At 40.0% G+C, this 27,995-nt stretch overlaps 1 protein-coding gene across 1 annotated transcript in view; it reads left to right on the top strand.

The window, feature by feature from the left end:
• cntnap2a (contactin associated protein 2a) overlaps nt 1-27,995 on the top strand; it is a 396,601-nt gene that overhangs the window by 197,922 nt on the left and 170,684 nt on the right. The window contains exons 7-12 of the mRNA XM_037756451.1: nt 9,425-9,572; nt 18,063-18,115; nt 18,862-19,012; nt 20,053-20,237; nt 25,393-25,536; nt 26,758-27,019. Coding sequence (XP_037612379.1) covers nt 9,425-9,572; nt 18,063-18,115; nt 18,862-19,012; nt 20,053-20,237; nt 25,393-25,536; nt 26,758-27,019 — 943 coding nt within the window. The remainder of the gene's footprint in view (nt 1-9,424; nt 9,573-18,062; nt 18,116-18,861; nt 19,013-20,052; nt 20,238-25,392; nt 25,537-26,757; nt 27,020-27,995) is intronic.

Below are 27,995 nucleotides of genomic sequence, written 5' to 3'. Positions count from 1 at the left end.
TCTAAGTGCTGCTTCACATCAGTGCCGCTAATTGCTTTTTCCAGTAACACAAGAGAAACAATAAGCCATTGTTGTTCCGTCAAAGTAAACTTGAATGCCTATTTTCTTACTGATTATTATTTATTCTGGAGATAAGCATCCATTACAAAATGTTACGCAAATATTGCACACTACATTCAACCATGCGTTGTTGAACTCAAAGCCATGTGGTTTCCAAAACGCTGCATAATGACTCAGGTCACAAATGGAGATGACCCATACAAGGGGTGGGAATCACCAGAGGCCCCACGATACCATATTATCACCATACTTAAGTCACGATACAATCTTATTGCGATTTTAAACACCTTCTTTCAACTGCAAATTATGCAGTTTGTCAACATTTGTTTTTATCTAATAAGATACAGTTGTCACTCTGTTCATCTCAGAGTTTACATTCACATATCTTGAGGTGAGATGTCAAGGGTATCCTTTGAAAATGCCAGTTTTTCCTCGACAAAAATTAGCGTAACTTCTCACCGATAAGCTAACATGACACGATTCTTTAGGTTTTCTAGTTTCATATGATCTACAATCTCTAAAAGAGAGAATAGTGTGTGGGCTGTCAAATTGTTAACAGTTTAATAGTTCATGTAATAAAAGATCAATACTTGACGTTTGTGTATCAGTACAATATTGCCATGTAAAATATTGCAATACTATGCTGTATCGATTTCCCCCCCACCCCTGATAGCTACCCCCCAAACAGTAACTGGTACCAGCTGATAAAATGGATTGGGGAGGGGATCAAAAGAGATCATTTACGTCAGAGGAAATGAGGTGCACTCATTTGATATTAATGCAGGATCTTTAAGAGGTTTAGCATTCAGTTTGATGTGTGTATTAATAGATGTTATCCTCTTGTTTGATCCTGACTCATATTGACCCAGCACATAAATTGCCAAAAGAGGCAACAAGGCACCCACATGCACGAAAAACACATTCATGCACACACACATTCACTCACAGCGACGGCATGCTGACCAATTTGCCGTTGGCAGTTGTAAAGGAATTATTACATGCAGCATTAAAGTCCAAAATGTTTGAATTTAACTAATCAGACCACAGAGGAACGCATTGCTCGCAGTCACGGATATGACTTTTATGGCTTTTCTTTTTCTTTTTTTAATCTACATTGATATAAAGTCTCTTCTAACTTTAGGCTCTATATCTTGATCCGCTGCAGTGACTTCACAGGACTTGAACGTCAGCCTCTTTAATGTCACTTCACTCCATTCCAGATAAGAGTTGTATGGAAATTAAAAATTGCTGAGTGTGAATAACGAGGATGATGAATTGAAAAAGATAGGACGCTTCCCAGTGAGTCATGGAAGTCTCCTGTGGTACGACTTGAGTGGCTGCTGTGAAATTTTAATAGTACGGTCGTGAACATGAACATTTTTGTGTCAGCGGACAAGACACGGCACTGAAAAGTTTAGACAAATAATACCTTTCTATAGCAACAGTGCAAGTGGTGCCACTTTTTGTATTTTGTCCACAAGACTGCTGGTGATGAGTGGCATCTGTCTGATTCATTTTGCTGAATAGAACTTCCCTCTTTCCAAATGGTTCTCGTGGGTCTTAAAGCTAATGTCAAAGCTCCGGGTGAGTAGGCGGCGGAGTGATGCACGAGGAGGAGTCAAACATGAATGAGTGTGAAAATGCTGGCCCCCTCAAAACATCATGTCAAAACACACATACACTCACAAATAATGAGTTGTTAGCAGGCGCAGACGCATGCACGTACACAAACACGGCGACTTAGCTCCGTGTGGTGTGTGTGTGGGGTTTTATGGCAGAGCCAGAGAGGCAGTCTTCACTCCATCAGTGTTGGTCCCTGGTGAGCAGAGGGGAGAGAAGGTGCCAAATGTTCACAGTCTGAGTAATGGGCTCTTAAAGCTCTATTCTTTCCCTGTGTGTGTGTATGTGTGTGTGTGGGTGTGTGTGTCTCTCTCTCTCTCTCTGTAAAATTTAATTCAGTGCAGGGGCATATTTTGCACACCAATGATAATTTTTGTGAAGTTAGACGGGTGAAATACTGATGATGGCGTGATGCTAAAATGTTCCTTGATTTTTACAGACCTTTCTTCCTTTCTTTCCATTACTCCACAGTAATTAATTATCCAAAAAATGGAGGTGCAAAGAAAAGTATTAGCATGAAATGTTCTGGAAGTGTTCCTCATTTTTCAGCTAATAGTGTGTGTGAAGCAAAGAAAAGGATTGCAGTTCCCTTTTGTCACCAGCTCCTTTTAGCAGGTGAGAGCAGTTAATGAGAAACTGAACTGAATAGCAACGCTTCGGCACATGGGCTATAACGGATACAAAGGGGGGTTATAATAATGGACCAGCTCCAGAGGGAACATTGGAAACACCTTGCTTGCACAAATACTTAATGTGTATTAAAAAGCGTTTGATGCACAGAAATCAACAAAAAATGCAAAAAGATGAACATAAAGTAAATGGTTATAATGAAATGTGCAGATGTGCAGTTCAAGCTCAGTGTTCTTCCTCAGATAGCATTGGAGAGTAATGGAGGACTGTAGAAATGAGGAAAAGAGGCAGGAAAACTGGAGACAGGATGTGAGCTCTCCACTGGAATAGACAACATAATATCAATGATATCAAAAGCTACTAGGAGGATACAGTGATTAGAAGAAATTACATATTTTAGGATTATACGTTCTAGGGCTGTCAAAGTTAACGTGATAATAACGCGTTAACGCAAATTAGTTTTAACGCCACTAATTTCTTTAACATATGAACGCAACTTGTGATTTTTAATTAACCACTTAGAAATCTGACGTGCTACCAATATTTCAGAGGTTGTAGCAGGCTCAGTTTGTGAAGATCTTGGTATCATATGAAACTACAAAACCTGAGGAATCCATTGGTACCAACTATCTCATACTAGTTTGTTGCAAAGGAGGCTAAACAATGCTCCAAATTTGCGATACATTTAGGCGAGGAAAAACTCACATGGCCATTTTCAAAGGGGTCCCTTGACCTCTGACCTCAAGATATGTGAATGAAAATGAGTTCTATGTGTACCCATGAGTCTCCCCTTTACAGACACACCTACTTTATGATAATCACATGCAGTTTGGAGCAAGACATAGTCAAGTCAGCACACTGACACACTGACAGCTGTTGTTGCCTGTTGGGCTTCAGTTTGCCATGTTATGATTTGAGCATAATGTTTTATGCTAAATGCAGTACCTGTGAGGGTTTCTGGACAATAATTGTCATTGTTTTGTGTTGTTAATTAATTTCCAATAATAAATATATACATACATTTGCATAAAGCAAGCATATTTGCCCACTCCCATGTTGATAACAGTATTAAATACTTGACAAATCTTCCTTTAATGTGCATTTTGAACAGATACAAAATTTGATTAATTTGCGATGAATTGCAATTAACTATGGACAATCATGCGATTAATTGATTGACAGTTCCAATACTTTTATTACCAACAAGAAATTGTCGGGAAGAGGGAGAGCATCCATTCAAAACTATAAAAAAAATAAAATAACAAAACAATTAAAGACTTCAGTCCGTCTGGAGCTGTAGACCCAGATCAAAAGTCCATTTAGCATCTGCCTGCAGCAGAACTTGGTTGTGGTCTCCGCCCTATTGGGAGGCTTGATTGACTTTGTAGCCCAGGATTTTTATACTGTGAGCAAAGTGTCAATAAGTGGTATACCAGAAGAGAAAAATCCCTCCCATCGAGACAACTGTTTTTTCTTCAGTAAGGCCTGTTCCCATTTGCTGTAATTTACCGACACATAGTTTCAGGCAAGGGACATGAATAACATAAAACCGCCCATGGGAGGCACAGTCGGATATTTAAGTTAGAACATGTTCCACTTTTGGGATTCACAAACTGCTTTGGTTTGTTGGAAGGAGGGCAGACGCAGCTTGTCTAGTGGGACAAGTGTTGTGGTGCTATTAGACTTGAATTGATCACTTAAGTCTCTGAGGTTGGTGTTACATTGAAGAGTTCCAGTGGGTTTCTCTCTGAAAACATGTAATTTGCAACACATCCCAGTAGCTCTACTAAAAGACTATTTAAATAAGCCGGAGTTGTAGGCATTCACACACAGTCTCATGTGTCCCTATACACTTGTTGATAAAAAAACAGAAGATGATTCTTTTTTACTTTTTTAAAGATTCATGACTTAAATTTAGCAGTTTTTTCCTGTCTTGGCGCAGAATAGAGGCACACGCCCACGCAGACACAACCGCCCACAGGGCTTCACAGAAACACAAATTTCTCTGTGGCCCTTCTGTTTTTGTCCTGTACACTTGTCGATAAAAACAAAAGACCAGACCAGGCCGGACTGATTTCCCCTGCCTCTGTTAGGAAGGAGCACGCACACACTTGCACACACAATGGCCCCTTTACTCTGGGCTGGTCTAACAAAGCGTCCAGCAGCAACAAGCAAACACCAGAAAATAGCTTTCACTTGTTGTTCCTCAGTATCTGGAGATCTGTTCTCTGGAAAGGCCTGTCTCTGGCTGTCAAAACAGAGACACACAAACACACACACACACAGATTCACTGACACACAAACAGACACACATGGAGAAATGACAGATTCAGGAAATGAAAAACATGCAGCCAGGGAGAATAAGTAAGCAACTGAGGTGTAGGGAGGAGGGGTGGAGAGAGCTGCTGAGCATGTAGATAATGGGTGTATGTGCACATGTGTGTGTGTGTGTATGAATGCCCAGTGGTGTGTATGGGCACAAGCATGCCAACATGCATGTGTCTCTTGTTTACATGGCGAGTGATGTGTGTGTGAGAGACAGAGCAGACCACAGGGGTTTTTGTTGACCAGCTGTAGTGAAGTGATTGTTTCTTGAATGACAGCCGCCCTGGTGTTCCAAATGCCCAACGAGGACACTGGCTGGCTCTCAGCTTCCCTCATTATTTTTGTTTTCCAAGGTTTCTCTCATTGCTTCTTCCTCCACTGATCTCACAGATTGCTTAAATCATGTGACAGCCCTGCGCTGTTTTGACTCTCATGCAATGTTTTCTTCACTAACTTTGCGTACTTAAACTTTTAAAACGCAGCATGTTCAGCTTTTTAATATTCTTAAACTTCATTAAATCCTCACAGGAGTATAAGAAATAGGAGTAAATATTTTTCGGTTTGAATCCACTAGGGATTCCCAAGTGCACCGCTTTTTTTTTTTTTTAATATAATACAGCAGTACATTTTAAAAGTAGTTTGACGAGCATGAATATACATCAATTTTAGGATTAAAGTTTTGGAGAGAAACACACAAATCCATAAAAGCATGTGCATACACAGACATATACTGAGTGAAAACTGAAAGTCGCCTCGGGCACTTTGTGGCCTTTGTTGCCGTAAATTACCTCAGTTCTTGATTAAACAAAACGTCAAAGTGTCTAAGCTCTTAAGTTGCCTAACACTTACACACACCGACATAAACGGTCACACACACACACTATATGAAGTGACACGCACACACACAAATTCCCAATTACTCATTGGATGCTGGTTAATGATTTGACTTTGGAGGAGAGGGAATTAAATGGTTGACTAAGCAGACTTTTGCGAGGTGTTCAGCATCCACAACTTTTTTCCTCATCTTCATCCTCCTCCTCTCTTCCCTATCCTACCTCTTGCCCTCCGCTCTGCATAGTAATGCCTTTGAATTGAGCTGTTCATTCAGCCAAGCACAGATAAGTGCCGAATAGCGGGATGAACACAATAGAGAAATAAAAGGAGGAAGCTGGGAAATGGGGATGGAGCTTTTGGGTGGAGCCGGAAAATGGTTTTGTTCTGTCTCCCTTTTCTATCTCTTATACCTTGACGGCTGGATAAAAGAAGTAAAGTCTTCGGCACGCAGTCAGACAAATCCTCAGTAGATATTCATTATTCAGAATTTTTTTTATTATTATTATTTTTTCCAACTATGAAATGAGCTTAAGGTTGATATCAGGTTTTAACGCCACAGAAAAAGTTTAACTGGCAAGGTGGTGTGAGGGCGATCGTATATGTGTGTGCATAATGTGCTCCATGTGTGCATGCAAATTAATACATGTGTGCTTTTTGTGCTTCAAATCCTGAGCCAGGACCACAGGCTTTTTGGAAGCAGAGTAGTGAAGGACAAATATGCAATAGAGAGAACAAGGTGTGAAGGAGGATTTAGAAGATTTGACAGAAAATGAGAAGAGAGAGAGAGATGAGTTTTGGAGAGAAAATCTGAGAAATGTACCAAAAACTCCACATGGTGGTGCTTGCCCTAGTTGTTGAAGGAGAATTTCAGTTTTGAGGACATTTTTAACCAGTTTTTCTTCTTTCAGATGCTCATTTTATGTCTTGGGATGCAGTTTGAAGGTGTTAAGCTGTGAATGTATCTTATCTCAACTGCAGCTCCAAGGACACTGCGTCTTTATAGCCTTGTCTTAAAGAGTACATGAAACACATGTTTGGGCACAAAGTTGCATAAAATCTGATTTTAAAAAGTTGTTAAAACTACAGAAAGATATGACAAATTCATTTTCATAATTTCTAGCTAGTTCATCTATTTTTTGACTGTATTGTTTGATTATTGAATGATAGACATGCATGGGGGAGAGAGAGGGGATGACGCCGACCGCTATTCAGCTACCGGGTCACCTACTTAGTAACCTACCTAGTATATTTAGCTTGGGAGCCGTCATGTTGGAGTGATGCTGTTGTATACGTTACGCGGTTGGTTCGCCTCCAGTGGTGGACGGTCAACATTTTGGATTTAAAAAGTAATATATTGTTCCAAAAGTAAATAACTGTGCCTTACGTTGGTTCATAATGGCTACGGTATTTTTTAATTTGCCACCAGACATTGTCTGACGCTTTTTCAGCCGTTAATACGGGTTAAAAATGCAGCGACCATTAACAGTGTTAACGTTAATCCTGCTGTTATAATATCCTGAGACAAGACCGAGAGAAATCTGAGTTGGTGCATGTGTCCGTGTGTGCATCGGTTTGAGAGTAACGTTCTCTCACAGAAATCCATTGGAAATTATTCAAACTTCATGCAGAGACATAAGAAAATCATTAATTAGTTTATCTGACTTTGGGTATGTAGGGGAGAGTCAAAATCCCCACAAAGCCAAGTTATCCCATATGTCCGTGAACATGAATTGATGATTGAAATCCTTTGGAACCACTCAGAAAATAAAGAGTCTTGACATGACGAATTGTTTCTCTTCTCTGAATGTGACATGGCCAGCAGTAACCCTGTATTAACTAGAAATGACGTGCATATAGTACTGTGAGTGTGTGCGTGCCCTTGAGCAAGTCACTTAACCCAGACCTTACGGACCTGTGCACCTGCAGAGACTAGAAGCTGCAGTTAAAGTATACTGAAGGGCTCCCTGATGAGTCATGTAGAGCTTTGTGAATTTAGAAACAGGGTGCTAATAAAAAAAAGCGTGTGTTTGTGGTCTCAGTTAACCTTTCCTGGATAAATAAAGATTAAAAATGAAAGTGAGGTAAAGGCACAGAAGAGATAGAAGTACTGCTCACCTCATGTCCACACACCCCTGCCACAGCAGAAGCCCTGAGAGGCTCGGAGCTTAGTGTGAACTCTTGACCATCTCTTCCTTTGCAGATAGCGTATCTTCAGGGGTCACTGAGGAGTCAGCTCAAAGCAGACTGTCGAAGCCGAGCTTTTTTTCCCCCCTCCGCACTCATCCACTGCCCTGCCCACTTCACGTCTTATCTAGAATAACACATGGCTGTCTAGTGTCTTGCTCTCGTCTAGTTACCTGCTAGGCTTTTAATGATGCTTCTCCCAAATGGATCGTGCCAACTGTTTTGTGTGTAGAAGAAAAGCACGTGGGACGTGGTGGTGGTGGTGGTGGTGGTGTGTGTGTGTTTGTTTCAGAGAGGAGGAGAAAGCACAGAAGTGAAAATAGTTCAGGGACTGTGGTGAGGTGGATTAGTGGGTGGTTAGAGGTTCTCCCCATCATGTCAGGTCAAGTGAAGGAAGAGACACTGAGCGGGAGGAACAGAGGAGGAAAAGGGAAAGAGAAAGGAGTTGAAAGAAGGGATGTGTTAAACGGTGCATTTTCTGGTGACTTTGTCGGTACTCTAGGTTTCCGCTATGCTGTGAAAACGGATGAATTTTCTCTGTTTTGTCTCTCGTCTCTGCGGCGTAAACAAAAATTGTAAATTTCTGCTTTGAGCTACCCCTCTCTAACAAGATTTACCTATACTTTACCCCAATAGATCGGTGTAAAACTCATCACAGCATCGCAGACACGAACCTCACCTTTGCTGACGGCTTTTTAGAGTGGCCACAGTAAATGCTGTTCTTTTAGTGCACCACTGCCATTACACGTCCAAAGAACTGACAAACTGCCAAATATAGCCTGATCTCCTCAAATCCATACCACTTTATTGATGCTGCCTCTTTGTTGTTAGCTGACCATGAACTCTCTTTGTGTCATTGGTGAATTTCTGCCATGCTGTTGCTCTAGACAGAGGAGGGATTCTTAAAGTTGAACTTTCCTTATATGCACCTTTAAAGAACAAAGTGTTTTTAATTAGGGCTGTCAATCAATTAAAATATGTAATCGCAATTAATTGATTGATCGTCCATAGTTAATCACGATTAATCGCAAATTAATCACACGTTTATTATCTGTTGAAAATTAACCTTAAAGAGAGATTTGTCAAGTATTTAATACTCTTATCTTATATTGGCGGCTTGTCAGATTTTTAAGAGGTGAATTAAAAATCGCAAGTTGCGTTAAAGAAATTAGTGGCGTTAAAATAAATATGCGTAAACATGTTATTATCATGTTAATTTTGACAGCCCTAGTTTTAATGTGATTTTACACAAAAACCAAAAACTTAAACTTTATTGTATGTGCATAGTAAAGTAAATAAATAGACATATTTTATTTTGTTTTGTAGATAACACAGCATGTTCTTTTCTAGAGGCTGAGATTTCAGAGACTGCACCAACTGAATGTGTAGAGCGCAGAGCTGCTAATATGACAAGAAACTGTAAACCTCATCAGTCACAAGCCCCTGTGAATCTTTTGGGAGCCAGAAATCAGCCTAAATATGAGATGAAGTGAGCAGGGACTTTCTTACATCCACTTGGTGCTGAATACGATATGCAATTTCCTCTTCAAATCCCCCGCAGTCAGATTGTCTTATGGCGGGCTTATTAGATATGTAGACTCATAATTGTTTTGTATGTTTTGTGAGTGCGCACCTTTAGGGCAGGATGTGGTGAGTGGAACAAATACTCTCGCTCCTGGTCCCGAAGCTGCTTGTTCGACTGCAGGCTTGTGGCTTTGATGTATTTAATTTCATTGTCTGTGTGTGTGTGTGTGTGTGTTTGTCTTCACAGGCCTTCTCCGGGAACTCCAACTCGGAGAGCTCAGTTCGCCACGATCTGCAGCAGGGAATCGTGGCGCGCTTCCTGAGGCTCGTCCCGCTGGACTGGAGCGAGGAGGGACGGATCGGTCTGCGCATAGAAGTCTACGGCTGTTCCTACTGTGAGTGGAAACAAACACACGTTCAACTAGCGGCTAAATATATTCACTCCCAGTACTTGAGGAATCTATTTGTACGTGAGTGTTATTAACATTTATAATTGCGGATCTAGTGGGAGAGCGTAATGATGGTTTGTCAACTCCAATCATGTCACAATGGCTTTTTCTTCATTATGGGCTAATTCTGTTTAGGAATCAAACACAAACCCGGGGTGAAATCCTGCTTTGACACACACACACACACACACACACACACACAATGTGCAGAAATATGCAGAGCACAGTTACAGATGGACAGACATACCGATGCACACACACTTACACACTGTCTCTCGCTCTCTCTCTAACAAATGTATCATCCAGGGAACTGTCTCTCCTGCAGCCTCTTTGCGCTCATCCTATTAAAGGCTGCCAAATTGATTTTGATAACAAATTTCAATTAAGGCTCTGCATAAATTACTGTTTTAAGTGACACACGTACATCTTTCATTTCAGAGATGCACTACACTGTGTGTGGATATGCCTGAGTGTGTGTGTGTGTGTGTGTGTGTGTGTCTGTGAATACAAGGGCATGCGTTGCATTCCAGTCAGCCCTTCATCCCTTTGATTATATTTCCTTTGTTTAATTTCCCTCCCATGTTAAAAGAAAAAGCAAGTCAGTAATGATAAGGATGACAAGATGTGGTACACAGAGAGAGATGCACACGCGTATGCACAGATGCACAGAACAATAAAACACAGAAATCGAGCCCACTCTAAGTTTATATCCATCACCTGTCCCCTCCAACAAAAAACACTCCTGCACTCACAAACAACTTTGACAGGGAAATAATTCACTTCTAATACTTGTGACTGCTTTTGTGCTTAGATGGAGGCAACTTGTTGCTGTTTTTTAACCAGAATAGCTTCCACCCTTATATTCTCTGAGAGTGTTCGTCTCATTTGATCTTAATTTGGACTATAAAAACTGAAAAACGAATTTGATTTTGGGAACATCTGCCTTGTTATTTAATGTCACATTTTCTTAAAGGCACATTTTATTTAAAGCCACTTCAACTTTAAATAGTGTCGTGCAGTTTCACCATAACAACGCAGTTACGCTTTGCTTTTCAGAGACAATAAAGAAGGTAGAAAAGATATTTTTTTACAAAAAAACTTCAGTAAAACCAGATAAGCATGGATAGCCTCAGTCCAACACAGAAACGTTGAGGCAGCTAGTAATCATTACAGGGCCTGCTCGCATCATTTCATTATTTATGAGCATTATTTACTTAGACTTTTCCAAATACAGTATAAAACATGGTTTTCAAGTAAGAAAAAGCAAGATGTATTTCTCAACTTTAGAGAAAGAAATGTAGGAACAATCGATAGCTTACACAACAGTGAAGCTGGGTGTCAAGCACCAGCGGCTTTGTGAGTTGTAGAATTTTTGCAGGACTGACTAACATACCTGGAACACAGTGTATACTATTTATTTATACTTATTTTAAGAAGTGGTTACCATTTGACTTTAGACAACAGAAAAAGATGGTAGACTGAGTTTGATCCAAGTAGGCTTTTTAGCACTGACACTGTTTGTCACTACTATAGCTTGCTAAATGTGAAAGTAAGTACGTAGACTGAAAAAAGACTAGATTTGATTTATTTATTCTGCAGCTCCTCCACCTACTTGTCAGTAGTCAGTGTGTCAGATATTAATATGGTTTCTGCATATGGGTCTGTTTAAATGAAATCTCTACTGGCTGTAATTGTCATCTGAAAGCATAGGAGGCTTGTGCATTAAACATGTCATCTCTTTAGGTCTCTTTGCTGTCTAAGCTCTGATGATGCAATAGAAGTTTTATCGCTTAAAATGATATTACACCCAATCACAGCTGTCGAGGCAGCTGCAACCCTGTCGCCTACAAAATTACATTCCCATACAACTAAACTGCATTCTCAGTTACATTTCGAGGGAAACGTATTTGTCTCCTTGTGCACAGTTTTAAACATGTGATTAACGTTTAAATTGAAACAAAACAAAAATGCAACAAAATGACTTCGTTAAACAATAAAACAAACACTTGTAAAACATAATGGTTTGGCTTAAGATAAGTTTTTTATGTTGTTCAAGTTTAACGTTTGGTGTCACACGGGGCACAAACAGTGGTCTCCTGGGGGAAAGTCCTGTGTTTGTTTGACCCGACCATCCACCCCGAGTTCCTCCCTTCACAGACTGTGAATAGAAACTATGGCTGTGAATCAATTCAAATATTTAATCGTGATTAATCGCATGATTGTCCACAGTTAATCGCGATTAATCGCAAATTAATTGAACACTTTTTATCTGTTCAAAATGTACCATAAAGGGAGTTTTGAAGTATTTAATACTCTTCTCAACATTGCAGTGGACAAATATGCTTGCTTTTGCAAATGTATGTATATATTTACTATTGGAAATCAATTAACAACACAAAACAATGACAAATATTGTCCAGAAACCCTCACAGGTTCTGCATTTAGCATAAAAAATATGCTCAAATCATAACATGGCAAACTCAAGCCCAACAGGCAACAACAGCTGTCAGTGTCTCAGTGTACTGACTTGACTATGACTTGCCCCAAATTGCATGTGATGATCGTAAAGTGGGCATATCTGTAAAGGGGAGACTCGTGGGTACCCATAGAACCCATTTTCATTCGTATATATTGAGGTCAGAGGTCAAGGGACCCCTTTTGAAAATGGCCAGGTGAGTTTTTCCTCGCCAAAATGTATCGCAAGTTTGGAGCATTGTTTAGCCTCCTTCACAACAAACTAGTATGACATAGTTGGTACCAATGGATTCCTCAGGTTTTGTAGTTTCATATGATACCAAGATCTTCACCCTAGCTTTAAAGCCTAATACAACCTAAAAATCGCAAGTTGCGTTAATGCGTTAAAGAAATTAGTGGTGTTAAAATGAATTTGCGTTGTCTTGTTATTATCGTGTTAACTTTGACAGCCCCATTAGAAATGTATTTGTTATGCGTCAAAAACAAACGTAACGAACATTTTTTTTTATATTTAGGAGACCAGGCTGGTTAAGGAACAAAATAAGGTCAAAAGTTTTTGTTCAAAGATGCCCATTTGTTTGCAGAATACATAAATCTAAATGTTGTCCCCATCAGAACTTCCCCTTCAGCCACCCATAAACCACAGAATAAGAAATACAGTACAACAGAAACTACGTACTCTAAAATCCCCCCAACATGCACAACAGTAGAATTAGACAGAGACTGAGGTTTAGCAGAATCTGGGCATGAAAAGATAATGAGTTTCACTTTTTCCTGCCTCAACAACAACTACTGCTGATGTGACCTTAGCCAGCATCTGCTCCAGTGGAGCTGCTCATGGGCCAGTAGGGGAACACTGTGATTATGCTTAACTCCCACATGTAAATGGGGTTCAGCTGTGTGAAATAAATCATGACGAAATAGATCGTGTGCGCTCTCTCTAGCTTTCCTTTCTTAGATTCAAATAAGACAGTTTTATTCAACAGACAGACAGAGAAACAGAGCGTTTGGTAGACAGTGTTTGAAGTATACAATATTGAAAGAACGTATCTGTTCCTACACCAAATAAGCACCGAAAGTGTCTGTGTTTCTGACAAATATGAATGTTGTCAACCACACTTTGACAGATGAAACACATAATAAATACAAAGAACGCACCCAATCAAGTGAACGCATGCTTACAACTCAGATATCAGTGATAACACAGAGAGAGAGACACACACCTGCACATGTAAACACACACACACACTCCCCCTGGTCCGCTGTGTCTTTCAGAGTTGTCTGTCAGCTGTGTTTTGAAGCCCAGAGTGCTTTCTCATGATTATGCTGTCACTGCTCCTTTCTTCGGCATTCAGTCAGAAAATGAGAACTCGTACATTTCGCCTGTTCATCCACCCGCCCTTCACTCCCAAACTCTCCAATTCTCTTAGAATCAACTTCTCCTAAATGTTTTTTCCTGCTTCCCAATCCAAAGATGAAAGAGAGGGAAAAGTACAGTGTCGGGCGACGACAAAGAAAAAGAGGATGAAAGAAGAAAGCACAAAAGAGAATTAGTAGGAGGAGAAGGAGGCAGATAAATATAGATGTTATGTTCCCCGGCATAATCACCAAATATGTTGGTTGTAGATGATAATTCTGGGTTTTGAAAATGTATGATAATTAAATGCAATGCCATATTATGAGTCATCTAGGACTGTGCAATGAAAGGCAGTGTGTGTGTGTGTGTGTGTGTATGTGGCTGTGCCAGAGCCATAGGGCACAAAGGAGTCGTGAGCCACCATGCTGTGGAATTTTACGTGCTCATTTCCATTTTGATTAACATAGGATCAACAGAAAATCAATTATTTCATAGATGAGTCAGGAAATAGTGGAGCCAGTATGCAAGAGAAAAGGGAAGTCAGACGGAAACAGAGTACAAATTTAATTTTCTATACAAACCAATCACTCTCGCGCAAGTAGAATTTGAAATGACTGCGAGCATATCATATCTGACTTCAACCTGTGGCCCATTTCTGCCAACAATACTCTAAACCTGTTTGTCAGGATGATGTATCACCATCATTATCTGTCGTGTCCAAGAAATGTACTTATGTAGATTGGCTTATTGTTAGCATCTATTTCTGGAGCAGGACTGAGGCCAAACGCATAAACAGCTATAAGAGCTTCATTGTAGCCTTCAGGCTCTGGGGTGCAATAAATATGAGGGAAATACATACAGTATTTGTTTTATCATTTTATCTACAGAACAGATCACCTAACATTTGATTATTTTGTCTTGCCAACAGTCACGCAATGCCAACACACATCTTCCATGTGTATGAAAAGCACTCAAATCCTATAGTTCAGTAAAGGAACGTCATACTGTGACTGACCGGCTTTTGTGCTCACAGCAATCGAAATTTGCTGCTTGCCCAACGACACGTGTTGCCATGGATACAATTTAACATGCCAGTTATGTGCATCCTCAATTTGTCTTGACATGATGCAGGTGGCATCTCCGTGGTATTGCTATACGTTGGCTGATTGCGTGTCTTTTTGTTTTGTTTGTATATAATTGCACAATCAGGCAGTTATCCAAAGTGACACATTTAAGAGACATGAATTGGAGGGATGCCACCAAAAAGTGCTGTAAGAAGAAGAAGAACTTAGATAGATATAAATATAGAGATAGATAGATGGATAGATGGATGGATAGAATTTCTTTAGCCCAGAAACGTAATAATCCAAACAATATAATTACATTAAAACATATAATAATCAAAATACTAAAATCAGAAAATGTGTTCGCATACCGCTTCCTGCATGAGGCCCATTTAGTTTAAAGGATATTATGTGTAAACATGTAGAATAACTGATATTATGCCATTTGAAGGGGAGAATGATTATGAATATAATGTAATCCTTTTTAGATTGAATATATTTCAAGTGTAATACCTCACTTAATAAAAGTGAATTTTGACAAACGTGACATTTTTTTGGCATTGACTTTGTAGCTCTACACACCACACAGTCACCATTGTGCAGGTAATATGACAGTGGTGTACTGAAATCAACTTGTAATTTTCAGACCCTGATAAATAATAACTTGCAGTATCATGTATTTGAAGATTATATTGGCTGTTACATGCAGCTGTCTATATATTACACCTCCATCTCAATCACCGTCTGTCGCTTCACACATCTCTGGTGGAAAACCACCATCTGGGTCAGGGTCCAAAATGGCACGGTCTCCTGGGTCAGGGTCTGGAAACCTCTGCCATCTTGTGTGTGTGCCATAACAGCTGCCCTGGCTGCAGACCAAGTAGTCGTCCCTTGTCGCTCCGCATCGCAGTGGATCAACATTCCCCCCCTCTTTCTCTCTCATTCTCTGCATCTCTCGGTCGGCTGCAGGTGGTGGAAAAGCCCTCCATCCCCCATAAAGTCTCCCCACTGACATCAAGCACTCAGCTGAGCTGCCAACCCTTTTTCTGAACAGCACACCTAGATCTGCAATATCTCATAAAACAATTGGGAAACTGTCAACTACCACCACTGTTTGCGCCATAAACGTGACAGAAGAAGATGATGAGAGGGGCTGGGAGAGAGAAAGAGGGATGAAGCAAATGAAGTGATTGAAGGAAGAGGGGGAGAGTAAAAGAGGGAAGCAAAAGAAATCAGAGAGGAGAGTAATGGCGAAAGATGAAAGTAAGAGCGAGGAGAGAGCGAGAACTAGTGTTGAGAACAAAGTGTAAAGCAGCGAAAGAGATGGAAGGATGTATTTCCACCCAGTGAGAAGCAGCATGGGACCATTTGGGGGGAGCATTGAAGTTAGAACAAAGGAAACAGATGTAATATTCCTCTAACCTCCCTCTCCAGGTGTTTATCATGAAAGGACAGGCCGGGCATAGTTGTGTGTGTGTTATGTAAGTGAGAAAGTGAAAGAGAAGGTAAGATCGAGGGGGCAGCGTGCGTGACTGCGCATGAGTGTGTCCGTATATAAGATGATACGATCTTTCCAGAGCTCTGTTATCTTACCACAGCCCCGTACATACACTCGTCTCTACCTTCTACAACCACACACACGCACGCACTCTCCGCTAACCACTTGACCAGTTGGGGTGATGATAGTAAGATTGAAGAGGGCCTCGAGCACTGCACTTTATTTCTCTTCTCAAAATGTTCTCCACCATGTTGCCTGTCTCCTTTCTGCCCTCAGTGTCAGTTTTTTTTTTTTAGATGTAAACCTTATCCGATGATATTTAGTTTATTGTGCAATCAGTAAAAATATATGTAGCATTCAAACCTGTAGATAATAGTGCCTTCAAATGGAGTCGTGTTTACCGTGTTCAAGAGAAAAGTCCATATGAACGCCCCCCTAATGTGGTATTCATGACCTCCTAAGTGGAAAGTGACGTGTTTGTTGTCATTTTTCAGTACATAATAAGTGAGTACATTGTAATTTTAGCCGTTAATTATTTTTCTACATCATTTTATAATATATCTAAGAAAAATGTTGACATTTCCAACCGACTAATCTTTTTCCTCCGTCATTATGCCTTTGTATATAGCCTCTGTGGCTTCTAGACGCCAACAGTAACGTTAATATTGCCGTTGCTTAGCAGCGGCGTTCTCACGACTTAAACTTGAACGCCAAACATATTGTGTACACGACTTCCCATGTTGAAAACACAAGCTCACAAGTTTCATTTGAAGGCACCATGAGCATGTTTAACAGGCCTGCGCACACACACAGGTGTTTTCAATTATGTCTGATTAGACCTCAGCTCAGGTTGAAGCTGGCCAGAGTTGTGTCTCCGGCCAGCAGCAGCTAATCAGCCACATTAAGTGATACCGACGAGTCTCCCCTTTACATACATGCCCACTTTATGACAAGCAGACTGACACACTGACAGCTGTTGTTATGATTTGAGCATATTATTTATGCTAAATGCAGTACCTGTGACGGTTTTCTGGACAATATTTGTCGTGGTTTTGTGTTGTTAATTGATTTCCAATAATAAATATATACATACATTTGCATAAAGCAAGCATATTTGCCCACTCCCATGTTGAATAGAGTATTAAATACTTGACAAATCTCCCTTTAAGGTACATTTTGAACGAATACAAAAATGTACAATTAATTTGCGATTAATCACAATTAATCATGAACAATTATGCAATCGCAATTCAATATTTTAATTGATTGACAGCCCTAGTATACTGTATATACAGTATATTACTAATTAATTTCCCACATAATTCTATAGGACCTTGTTATACATCAATGCATTAGAAACTATTTACTGTGAACAAGTGTCACTGTTTTACAGAACAGCACTGTTTTACATCTGTATCTGTATCTGGGAAATATTACATAAACTCCACATTTTTCTACAGGTCTTTTTCACAGCAGACATTTTGACTTGTCATAATAGGAAAAGCACAGGTGTTACTAATAACATTAGCGGTGGCTCTGTTCTATTCAATTATCCCAGTGAGCCATGACAGTGTGATAGTGAGTGAGCCAACGTGTTTAACATCAGGACGCTGAAACAGAAGCAGCCAAATGGAATTCAGTCATCATTAGTTTTATTATTTACACCTGTGCTTTTCATACTGTGACAAAATGTCAAAATGTCTTCTGTGAAAAAGGCCTTTTGGCTACGATATCATTTGAAACAATAAAATCTCTATTGCAGCAATAATAACCTGTAACGATGACATTTTTAATGCACAAACCTCCTAACATTTTGTTTTTGTTTTTTTGTAATGATTTTGTACTTAGCAGAGTGAAGGCTTTAGTACGCTCGTTTTTTCAATTTGGGATGAGGGTCTTGACCTTTCCCTCTCTGCAATCACAATTTACTTCACTAATCCCTTTCTATCTTGTCTTTTCTCCCTGTCTCTTTCTGTCTTCTTTTCGTATTTCCCTCTGTTTTGTTTCTCTGTATCTCTGTTGTTTCTATCTGTCTTCTTTAGGGGCGGGCGTGATCAACTTTGATGGACAGGGTGTAATCGCATATCGTTTTAAGGTACTGGATTAACTACATTGATATTCTATGTTATTTTGACTAGACCTTCCCATTAAAATTCACACTGTCGAGGTCACTCTAGTCAGGCTGTTGTCATACACCGTACGTAGTTATACCTACAAAAAGTAATGCACTGTAATTCGTATATATATCCCACGAAATCACTTTGTATGTAGTGCACGTAATGGTAAACCAGGAAGTATAAAGAGCTTCAAACGCTGCATAGGGAGGAGCTCGGGGTGGATGGGTGGGTCAAAACATTTTGGACTTTTGCCCAGGAGACCGGTGTTCGTACCCCATGTGAACATTGATTTATTGTAACGTAACGTCCATACTGAAGTTACAACACTTCCGGAGTTATTTGAACCCAAACCACGATATTTTCCTAAACCTAACCAACTTGTTTTCTGTGAAGACGGTGGTTTATTTTGAAAAGACTGCAGCAGAAATTGACACATGCGTCACGTTTTGCTGGACATTTTTTAGGTAAAAACACGACAACTGAGGAATAACTTTTCGTAACATGTCATACGAACCGTTGTATGAAGATACATTATTCTAGTACGTTATGGTTAGATCCTAAAAATCAACAAAAAGTATTATAACGTGATAGGAAATAAATAATTTGATGTAGATTCTGAGCAGGCCGCCTGGAGATTTGCAAAAGTGTTGTTTTTCTAGTAAAGTAAAGAAAGTTGTGTTTAACAACCACGTAAAGTTCATGGTGTTTCTTCCCATTTGTGCAGGTGAAGAAGATGAAGATCATTAAGGATGTGATTGCACTGAGGTTCAAGACTTCAGAGAGCGAGGGGGTGATTCTCCATGGGGAGGGCCAGCAGGGAGACTACATCACTCTGGAGCTTCGCAGGGCCAAGCTGCTGCTGCAGATCAACCTGGGTGGGCAACACATGCATGTCATTGATTTAGACAAAGATATGCAAAGTATGCTGACCCTCCTGACACAATGTAGCTGTCTAGTATCAATCGATTATAGACATGTTTTACCTTCTGATAATATCCAAACTTTGTAGGTGCTATGTCTGTCAAACAATGTCTCTCAAAGTACAACTCAAGCAGTCTTGAAATATTGGATATGAAATATCCAAGTGAGGCCAAGCTATACCCAGTCCAGCTCTGAACCTTGGATTTAATAGCTACTCAGTCTAATGCATGCAGCTACACTAAACTGGTTGTGTTTGCAGCAATTTGACAGCTCAAAAGAATAATACCATCATTATAGACTTGGCAATAATGCTGAACTTTTGTAATCTAAATTAATGCCCTGTCTGTCAGGATAGCATTATCCCGGAGCAAAGATAAAGTGTCCTGGCATCGCTTTTTACCCTTTACACTGTAAACAACAGCCACAACAATCCATAAGTGTGCGGAGCATCACTCACTGTCGACCGGCTGTGTTGCTGACAGAACCGGTATAACCTTTAAGGATGCCTTACTGCAGCACAGAGGCAACGACTGCAGTGGTGCATTCTCGTACCCGTTTTTGGCTGCTAAAGAAATGTCAGGTGTGTTGTTGTTGGCAGGAAACAGCACCAAAATGAACTGCATTGTAATGTGTGTGAGGATGACTTAATTTGCGAAACAAACACACAAAAAGCAGAATCGGATTGTGCCATGTGCTGTAAATTACAAATACAAGGTATAGTCAATTCCACTTATGTGAAGCACTGATATTAATTCTGTCTATTTTGGCAAATCCCTGCCAGAGAAGTTACAAATACATTTTGTGTCCATTGTTCCTTGTTAAGCTGCCCAGAATATCTCATAATAGCTTTTAGAATAAACACAAATTCAACTTTTGTTCGTAGATATTTTACCCGACATATATTCATTAATTTATGGCGGCTTCATTTACTGTACAGTGTCCAATATCTGCGTTTTTTGTAACTTGTATTATTATTATTATGCGTTAATTACAGGCAGTAATCAGTACGGCTCCATCATGGGTCACACATCCGTGACCACCGGCAGCCTCTTGGATGACAACCACTGGCACTCAGTGGTGATCGAACGCTACCGCCGAAATGTCAACTTTACCTTGGACAGACACACTCAGCACTTCAGGACCAATGGAGAGTTCGACCACCTCGATTTGGACTATGAGGTGAGAAGTATACTGAGACAGGAATGTGAAGGACGCAGACATAATAGTATAGTCTCCCCTTTGAAGTAAATGAAAAAATAAATCCAACCAAAAAAGCCTGATAACACACACACACATCCAAACACAGATGCAGGAGATGACTGGGATATATTCCATGTATACAGCTGTGTAAACAAGTTTGCTACTTAAATATGCACTACATCTATTTCTATAATCCATATCAGCTTAACATCAATAACAAAGCCTTTGGGTGCCAAATGATTCAACAGCTGTACATTGATAGGCAGTCATGGGCAGGTTCAATTATGAAAAAGGAACTGGCAGACCATGGAAGAAGTGAATAGGTAAAATGTCAGCTGATATATTCAGCTACCTCAGCTTTGCCTGAGTGATGCTTTTATGTGTGTGTCAGTCCAGAGCAGCTGCCCGATGTACAAGTGACTGGCTACTGTATAAAGAACACCTATATTAATTTAACTTCTCAGCCAATATATGTGTTAATTGTAACAGTACATCATCTCTTAAGTAGCATGCTAGCTTAGTAGGTTGTCCCAGTGTGCACTTTATTTATTTGTTGAGCCCTATATCACATACGGGGCCCTATGCTGCAGGCGCAAAGCCAGCGGTAGCGCAAATGCAGTCCTTTTGCACCTCGCCTCAGGCAATCCATTAGTCTATTTGGTAATTCTCTGGCGCCAAACGAACCCACTTGTGCCAAGGTGGGAGGGGTGGCGCAGCTGAGGCTGTGTTCACTCTGATGAGGTGGCGCAGTGTAATTTTGGGGGAACATTTTGGCATGAAATTATTTGCGTTTCCACCTGTTCAGACCACCTCTTTATTGCAAACACAAGGCAATCATCGTGGCTTTAGTTGGCAAAAGTTGCATGCCCACAGACCTCTCCAAAATCACAAAATACCTTTCATGCTTTCATGCACGTTGTGTTTTTCTCTCTTTTAGTTTGCACATTTTGACATCTGCTGGTTTTATATGTGCACAAAATGCAACTGTTAATGTGATTAAGGCACAATCTGTAACAGGCACATGAGACCAATAATGCATCCACATTTGAGACACTGAGTTCATGAATTGATGCAACCCCTCTGAGAATGGCTTATTTTTATTTTAGCACACTGCATTATGTAGCATATTCTAATGTTAGCACATGTAAATACTGAGTTGAAAGTCCCCAGGTGAGAATCCATGTCTTATTTACTTGAAAGCTTAATATAATATGAATAGTTAATATGGATTATAGAGTCGGAAAAGGGTTGTTGTTTCCAGCTTTTGCCTAAGGCATACGGCAAGACAAGAGCGAGAGCTTCTGTCAGCAGAGTATAACGTGTGCAGTACTGGGACAAAATCATGGGCACATTTGAGTTGCATGTGCTTGCATGGCCTTGCACATAACTGTAAATACTGTAGCAGTGTACATGGAAGTGAGTGGAACAGTGATGTTTTTATTTATGTATTTTAATAGTTTTGTGTTCAAGGTATTTTTAATGTTTTGTATTATTGCTAACTATTAAATAGTTGGAAAGGTAAATTGAAAACAGATACTACCCACACATAGGCTTTAGTATTACTCAAACCCAGGACTCTCAAACAGCAGACGGGTGACCGAGACCGGTGTTTGGTTTTGCCAGTTACTTTAGTAGTGTTTGTGACGGGTTTTGTAGTGTTTGTGACCGGTTTTGTAGTGACGCTTGTCACATGTTTTCCATACTTATGTAACGGTGTTTCCGTATGTATTGTACTTAGTTTACGTACTTATTTTAAAGCCAACCATGATGTTTTTCCTAAACCTAACTAAGTGGTTGTGTTGCCTAAACCTTTAGTATGTGACTGTAGAGTATATGCCAAATATCAGTGATACAATAATACTGATATTTGGCTTCTAGGCTCTGACCTCATCACTTCCTTCAAAGAAACTCAACAACACCAACTTCCCCTCAAGGTTAACTTGTACTCAAAGTGTACAGGTGGATGATGGAGTGGAAGTGGAGCTTTTGAACAGCAGCAGTAGCATAAAGTGAGAGCAGGGAAGGAAAAAGACTGAGCAGAGCAATGACGTCAGTGCAGCGTCGGCAAGAGAGGAACGTGCCATGTTGAATGTAGCGATGCGTTTGAGCTGTCTGCCTGAACTAGCTCGTGGGCTTTGTTTCATTAACTTTTGAGGTGTTGTGTATTTGTATTTTGGAGCTTAATGATGGAGGTGAACTTAAGTCCTCTAGAAAACCGAGCGAGAATTCTTGTTTAGGAGCCTCGGGCAGTACTGATGTTCAGCACAGAATACCATATCTGCTAATGTGAGCAGTTCTCAGATACAATCTGAACCCTCCAAAAAGTGCTGGGAGTCTCAACAGGGCTGTCGGATCATGTCAAACCCGTGAGAGACAATATCTTATCTTTACTTAGCTTTCATTTGTGATGCTTCTTGTTATCTGAGTGCTCTGCCACATTACCTGTCCTTATGCGCTGTACTGAACTGCTTTTTAAACAACATCTCTGGGGGTAGGAAATTAGATATTGGTTTTACACTGTGTACTAATACTAATCCATAAAACTCACATAATTAATGTCATTCAGTAATTGAAGGCAAAGAGTTCAGGTTATAATACTTAAAACAGGAAAATTGATTTTGGAATGGGTATTAAATGCACTTGTGTGTGGTGTAAGTGTGTGCAAGCATGTCAAGCTGTAACGGTGATTACATATATGGGTGTATACAGGTGTTTGTGTGCGCATTGATGTGGTTGTGTGTGACCTTTAGCAGGTATTGCTTGCTGATATGGCTGATCTGTTCCGGTGTTAAGTAGGATACTGAGAAATGGGGCAAGACAAACCACAGACCAATTAAAGTGAAGCTGTTGAATTAAAGGATCTTCGGGGAAATCTATACAACAGGATGAACCAGGAGGTTGTGTGTGTGTGTGTGTGTGTGTGTGCGCGTGTGTCTGTGGTGACTGAGTCTCTCTACATAGATAGAAAATTGTGACCAGCTTTTACTCAAAGTGCACCACTGTACTCCATCTAGCCCACACACTCCATCTTGTGTGTCTTTGTGTGTGCACGTCCGTACATTTTCTTCTCCAATTTAAGCCTGTAGACTAAATATCCGGGTGCATTTGTGTCTACCCTTGGCAGTAATTACTAAGACTACTGGAGCGTCACTACAGACACAGACAAACACACACACACGCACACAACCACACATACAGATAGACAGACACATATCGACTGGTAATTGCACACTAACCCTCCCTCTTCTTGGCTTCCCTCAGAGCTATGTCTGAAAGAAAAAGAAAAAAAAAACACATGTTCAACTGTCTAAAAATATGAAACGCGGTTTACATTTTCATCAGTTCTGTGTCCTTCAGCGCTTCCCACCAGATGCCTGTTTATTAGCCTCCATCTCCTCACCTCAGTTCTCCTCTCATTGCATCTGTTCCTCACAAACCACTGTCTTCTTCCTTTAATGCTCTCTCCCACTGCCCCAGCGGTCATATTATATAAATAAATATATAATGTTTATGTCAATAGTGTGATGATATCAAGGTGTTCGGTTAAAAAAATTGTCAGTATTGTCCTTGTAATGCAGGCCAAATACCTCAGGATTTAATGTGGGGTTGACACTAATTGTCCGATATTTAAAATCAGAGTGACTGTGGATCGGACCTCTCCATCCATGCCTGCATTCTTTCACACAACTGGCCGAGAGGTGGCGCTACAATATTTTTCATAAGCATATTTTTATACCAACACATCATCAAAAGACGTTAAGTATACATGTAGATTTGATCTACAAGTAGATTTGATCTTTTTCAAAATGCAAATGCAAAATGATCCTCTTATTTTGTTGTCATCAGTAAATAGCGTTGACTTCATAGAGCTTCATGTATTTCTTTTTTTTTAAACTTTTTATTGCAAACTACTCATGAATTATACATCCACAAAATATCTAATATATATTTGCAATTGTTTTTTTTATTTTTTTTTTACACCCAGTGGTACAAACAGAACAGGAGAGTAAGAGAGAAAAAGGAAAACAAGATAAAAAATACATACATGCAATACACACATACTTATACATACACTCACTCCCATACATCCAAATATATCTGTATAAAAAATCAGGAAGATTCATGTATTTCTTGGTCATTCCTCCACACACAAAGGCAAACATTAACCAAAACTTTACCAACAAAGTAAAAAAAAAAAAAAAAGCGTGTATTTTAAACACAGTTACACCTATTACAACATTCATCTGTGACTATCATGACATTTCATATACAGTATGTCCATTTGATACTCTTTTGGGTGTTGTTTACAAACCAAAAACTCCCCAACTGTTCTTCCCATAAACAATGGATGTTTTTTTATTAGCATAACATTATAATGTCCATACAAATTGAACATTAGCTGGCTTAAACCTGTTTTAGGAATTGTTGCAGTTTCTGTCAATTGACATTTGTATGTTGCTACTGTGACAATGACTATGTTTACATGTACACTAATATTCCACTATTATTCTGAATTTGACACAGGTTATGTAAACAGCATATTCTGTTTGGATATTCTGAATCAGGCCTTTTTTCCGAAAGGAGCATTTTTCGATTAAGACGTGTGGGATATGGCGATATTATTTGTGTTTGAGGAGCTTTGGACATATATGCAGCGCATTCGGAATATGCGTCTCAATTGAGTTTTTTACTGCAGTTGTGCATTGTACACAAAACCAATTAGCCGATAGTTTGCATAGGTGCATGCCCAAAAGGGAGGCATTTATTTCTGCACAAACGTCCACTGAACATTCACTAGATATCCTCAGAGCTAAACTAACTCTTCTGCAGTGTGGAGTGAGCGCGCTTTCACGTCTAGAGGTGGAGCGAGACAGCGAGAATGCGCGCGGTGTGAGTGAAGGCAAGCAGGCAGAGGAGCAGAGACACGGGCCACACGCGAGCGCGCATATGCAAGCGCGCATGTGTCCCGACCCGGTACATTTATACGCTTAAAAAGTTACAAACAGTCCCTTTAAGTTAACTAGTTGTTTTTTTTCAATTTTCTAGCAGTATAATCAATAGTAAAGGAAGTCATAATCTGTATTGTTCCCGCTATCAGTCTCTTTTTACCTCTTTGCCTTCTGTTCTCCTCTAGTTGAGTTTTGGTGGGATGCCATTCAGCGGGAAGCCATTGGGAGGAGGGAGGAAGAACTTTAAAGGCTGCATGGAGAGCATCAACTACAACGGAGACAACATCACAGACCTGGCTCGCCGCAAGAAGATAGACACCTCCAGCTTTGTAAGGGCAATGTGCATGCACACACACTCCTCTATACCCTCTATACATACACATACTGTATATAGGAACACAAAGCAACTCAGTTTGAAAACATTTAAATCTAAAGAGCTTGAAATAACACCCTTATAAAGGCAGCTGAATACTGAACATGCTCATTATTGTCACACTAACTCAGTATCTGACCTGAGTGAGGGGGCAAATTATTCACCGTGCCAAAATAGTTTAACAGATTCATAATTAATCAGATACAACTGACCCATCAGTGGCCCCTCCATGTGTTTGCCTCCTGTCTTTTTGCTCCCTCTTGATATCATGGCTGCCATTTCACTGCAGCAACCGTGGAACAGTTTGTTTTCAATCTCGACAGAATAAGGAACATATTAAATGCCTTTCTTCTCCTCATCAAATGCACGGCAGTCTGGAAGCAGTCTGGATTACTGCTGGATGCACATTAACTGTTTTGCCATCCTTAAAATTAGTTACTGAGCAGCCTTTGATAGACTGTAAAGGCTCAGAGCTCTCGTTTCCCCTCCTTCTCCTATTCTTCCTCAACAGTGGACAGCCAGTGTGTCTTCTTCGATCTCTGGTGAACAGATTGAACAAATGGAGACACTAATGAAGTTCGTTAAAGCCGCACGTCTAATTCTCTCTGATGACTCACACAGCCATTCATTTCTAATCAAAACAGATCTGCTCTCAAATTTCAGAAACACACACACAGGCCGAGGCAATCAGGAATCATCTGTAGCTGGTAAGGCTGCTCAATAATGTGCAATTGCTGATGATTTGATTAAGAGCACAATGTTGGAGATGCTCAATGGTAATTAGCGCCTGAAATCCACAATTAATGTTTGTTTTCCTCCAGCACACAAACATCACCCAGGTTACTGTTCAACCCTGGTTTCAAAGACAGGGTGAGCCCAAAAAAAATAATTTTTTTGTGATGTGTACAAGCAACATCAGCCTTTGAATCTCACTTCAGTGGGAACATCTGAAGGTAAACATGTAGACGCTAGATTCAAAGCAACAAAAAGCCTGGTGAATAAATACATGATTTCCTAAAGTGTTGGGGCATTTAAAACATTCAAACAACTTCACGCACAATCCCACATTACAGTGTTTAGCTTTGTTTTTGACTTTTTCTCTTAGAAAACCAATTAATAACTTCCTATTATCTCACTTTGTTGACGTCTTTTTCTCTCTAAATCTGTGTCTTGACAGCGTAACCTGTCCTTCTCCTGCGTGGAGACCCACACCTTCCCGGTCTTTTTTAACGCCACCAGCTTCCTGCAGCTGCCGGGTCGAGCCAATCACAACACAATATCTGTGAGCTTCCAGTTCCGTACGTGGAACCCCGACGGGCTCCTCTTCTTCAGCAATCTCGATGACGGCACGCTGGAGATCTCCCTCGAGGACAGCAAGGTCGCAGTTCATATCAATGTGACGACGGCGACCAGAAACAACCGGGTAGACTTATCGTCGGGTGAGTTTGTCCACATAAACACACACCACACAATTTAAATAATTTATCTAAGATTTGGCAAAGGAACAACAAGCAAGACCATTTATTCTACTACAGCTTCTCTGATGTATTCAAAGTATGTCATTGCCACAAATCCACTATGGAAATATGAAGAATTTCTGCTTTTCACTGACATTTCATGCACACGGTTTAGGGTTTACCAAAGAGCATTGGAGGAATTTTTGAATGACATCTAAACTGACTTCTTGCATATGTGTATTTTGCTGGTGTTCAGGGGGTTTGGTACAGTTTAGGACAATGTGCACATTTGGAAACTTGCTGAAAAAGTGATGCATAAGGTGAAGTTACTGTTGGCTGGAAGTCTGACTTAGCTCATTTTTGTCCTGGACTTTATTTTACTTTTATCTCAGAGGATATCTAATTTTTCTTTCTGGTAAATTTACGACTTTAATGTAGAATCTCTGAATATTACCTCCCTCCCTCGGCTCCATAATTATTTTTTTTTACCTACAATGGCCCTAGTACGCCGTCACACTAGTAACATGGATTATACATATATTTGTATTTTGCTTATATTTTGAAATAATTCCGCAATGCTGTATTTACTTTTAAAGCATTAGCACACAACTACATGTTCCCATCAAAACAATTATTAGGCTAGTTGGGAAGGCACCCAAAATCTTTAGATAACCCTCCCGTAGAACAAAGCACAACAGTGTTTTTCATAATATCTTAGGTCTCCTACATATGAAATGGATTCCTGTATAAACATATTTTATTGCAAAAGTGGTTAAATTGACAGACATTGTGACCCACCCCATAAATTAAAAGAAGTGCAAACTAAAGCCTGGCCAAATGGTGGATGATACACCTGATCTCACTTATTATTTATTAATGAAAGCTCTGATTGATCCCAGATGTGGTGAGCAAAACTCAGTGCACGTCAATCCCACTGAAAAGGCACTGCGGTTCCCAT

This window comes from Sebastes umbrosus, chromosome 21 (genome assembly GCF_015220745.1).
Source record: "Sebastes umbrosus isolate fSebUmb1 chromosome 21, fSebUmb1.pri, whole genome shotgun sequence".
NCBI lineage: Eukaryota > Metazoa > Chordata > Actinopteri > Perciformes > Sebastidae > Sebastes > Sebastes umbrosus.
Note: the sequence above shows the minus strand (reverse complement) of the source record. Positions and strands in the feature narration are given on the sequence as shown.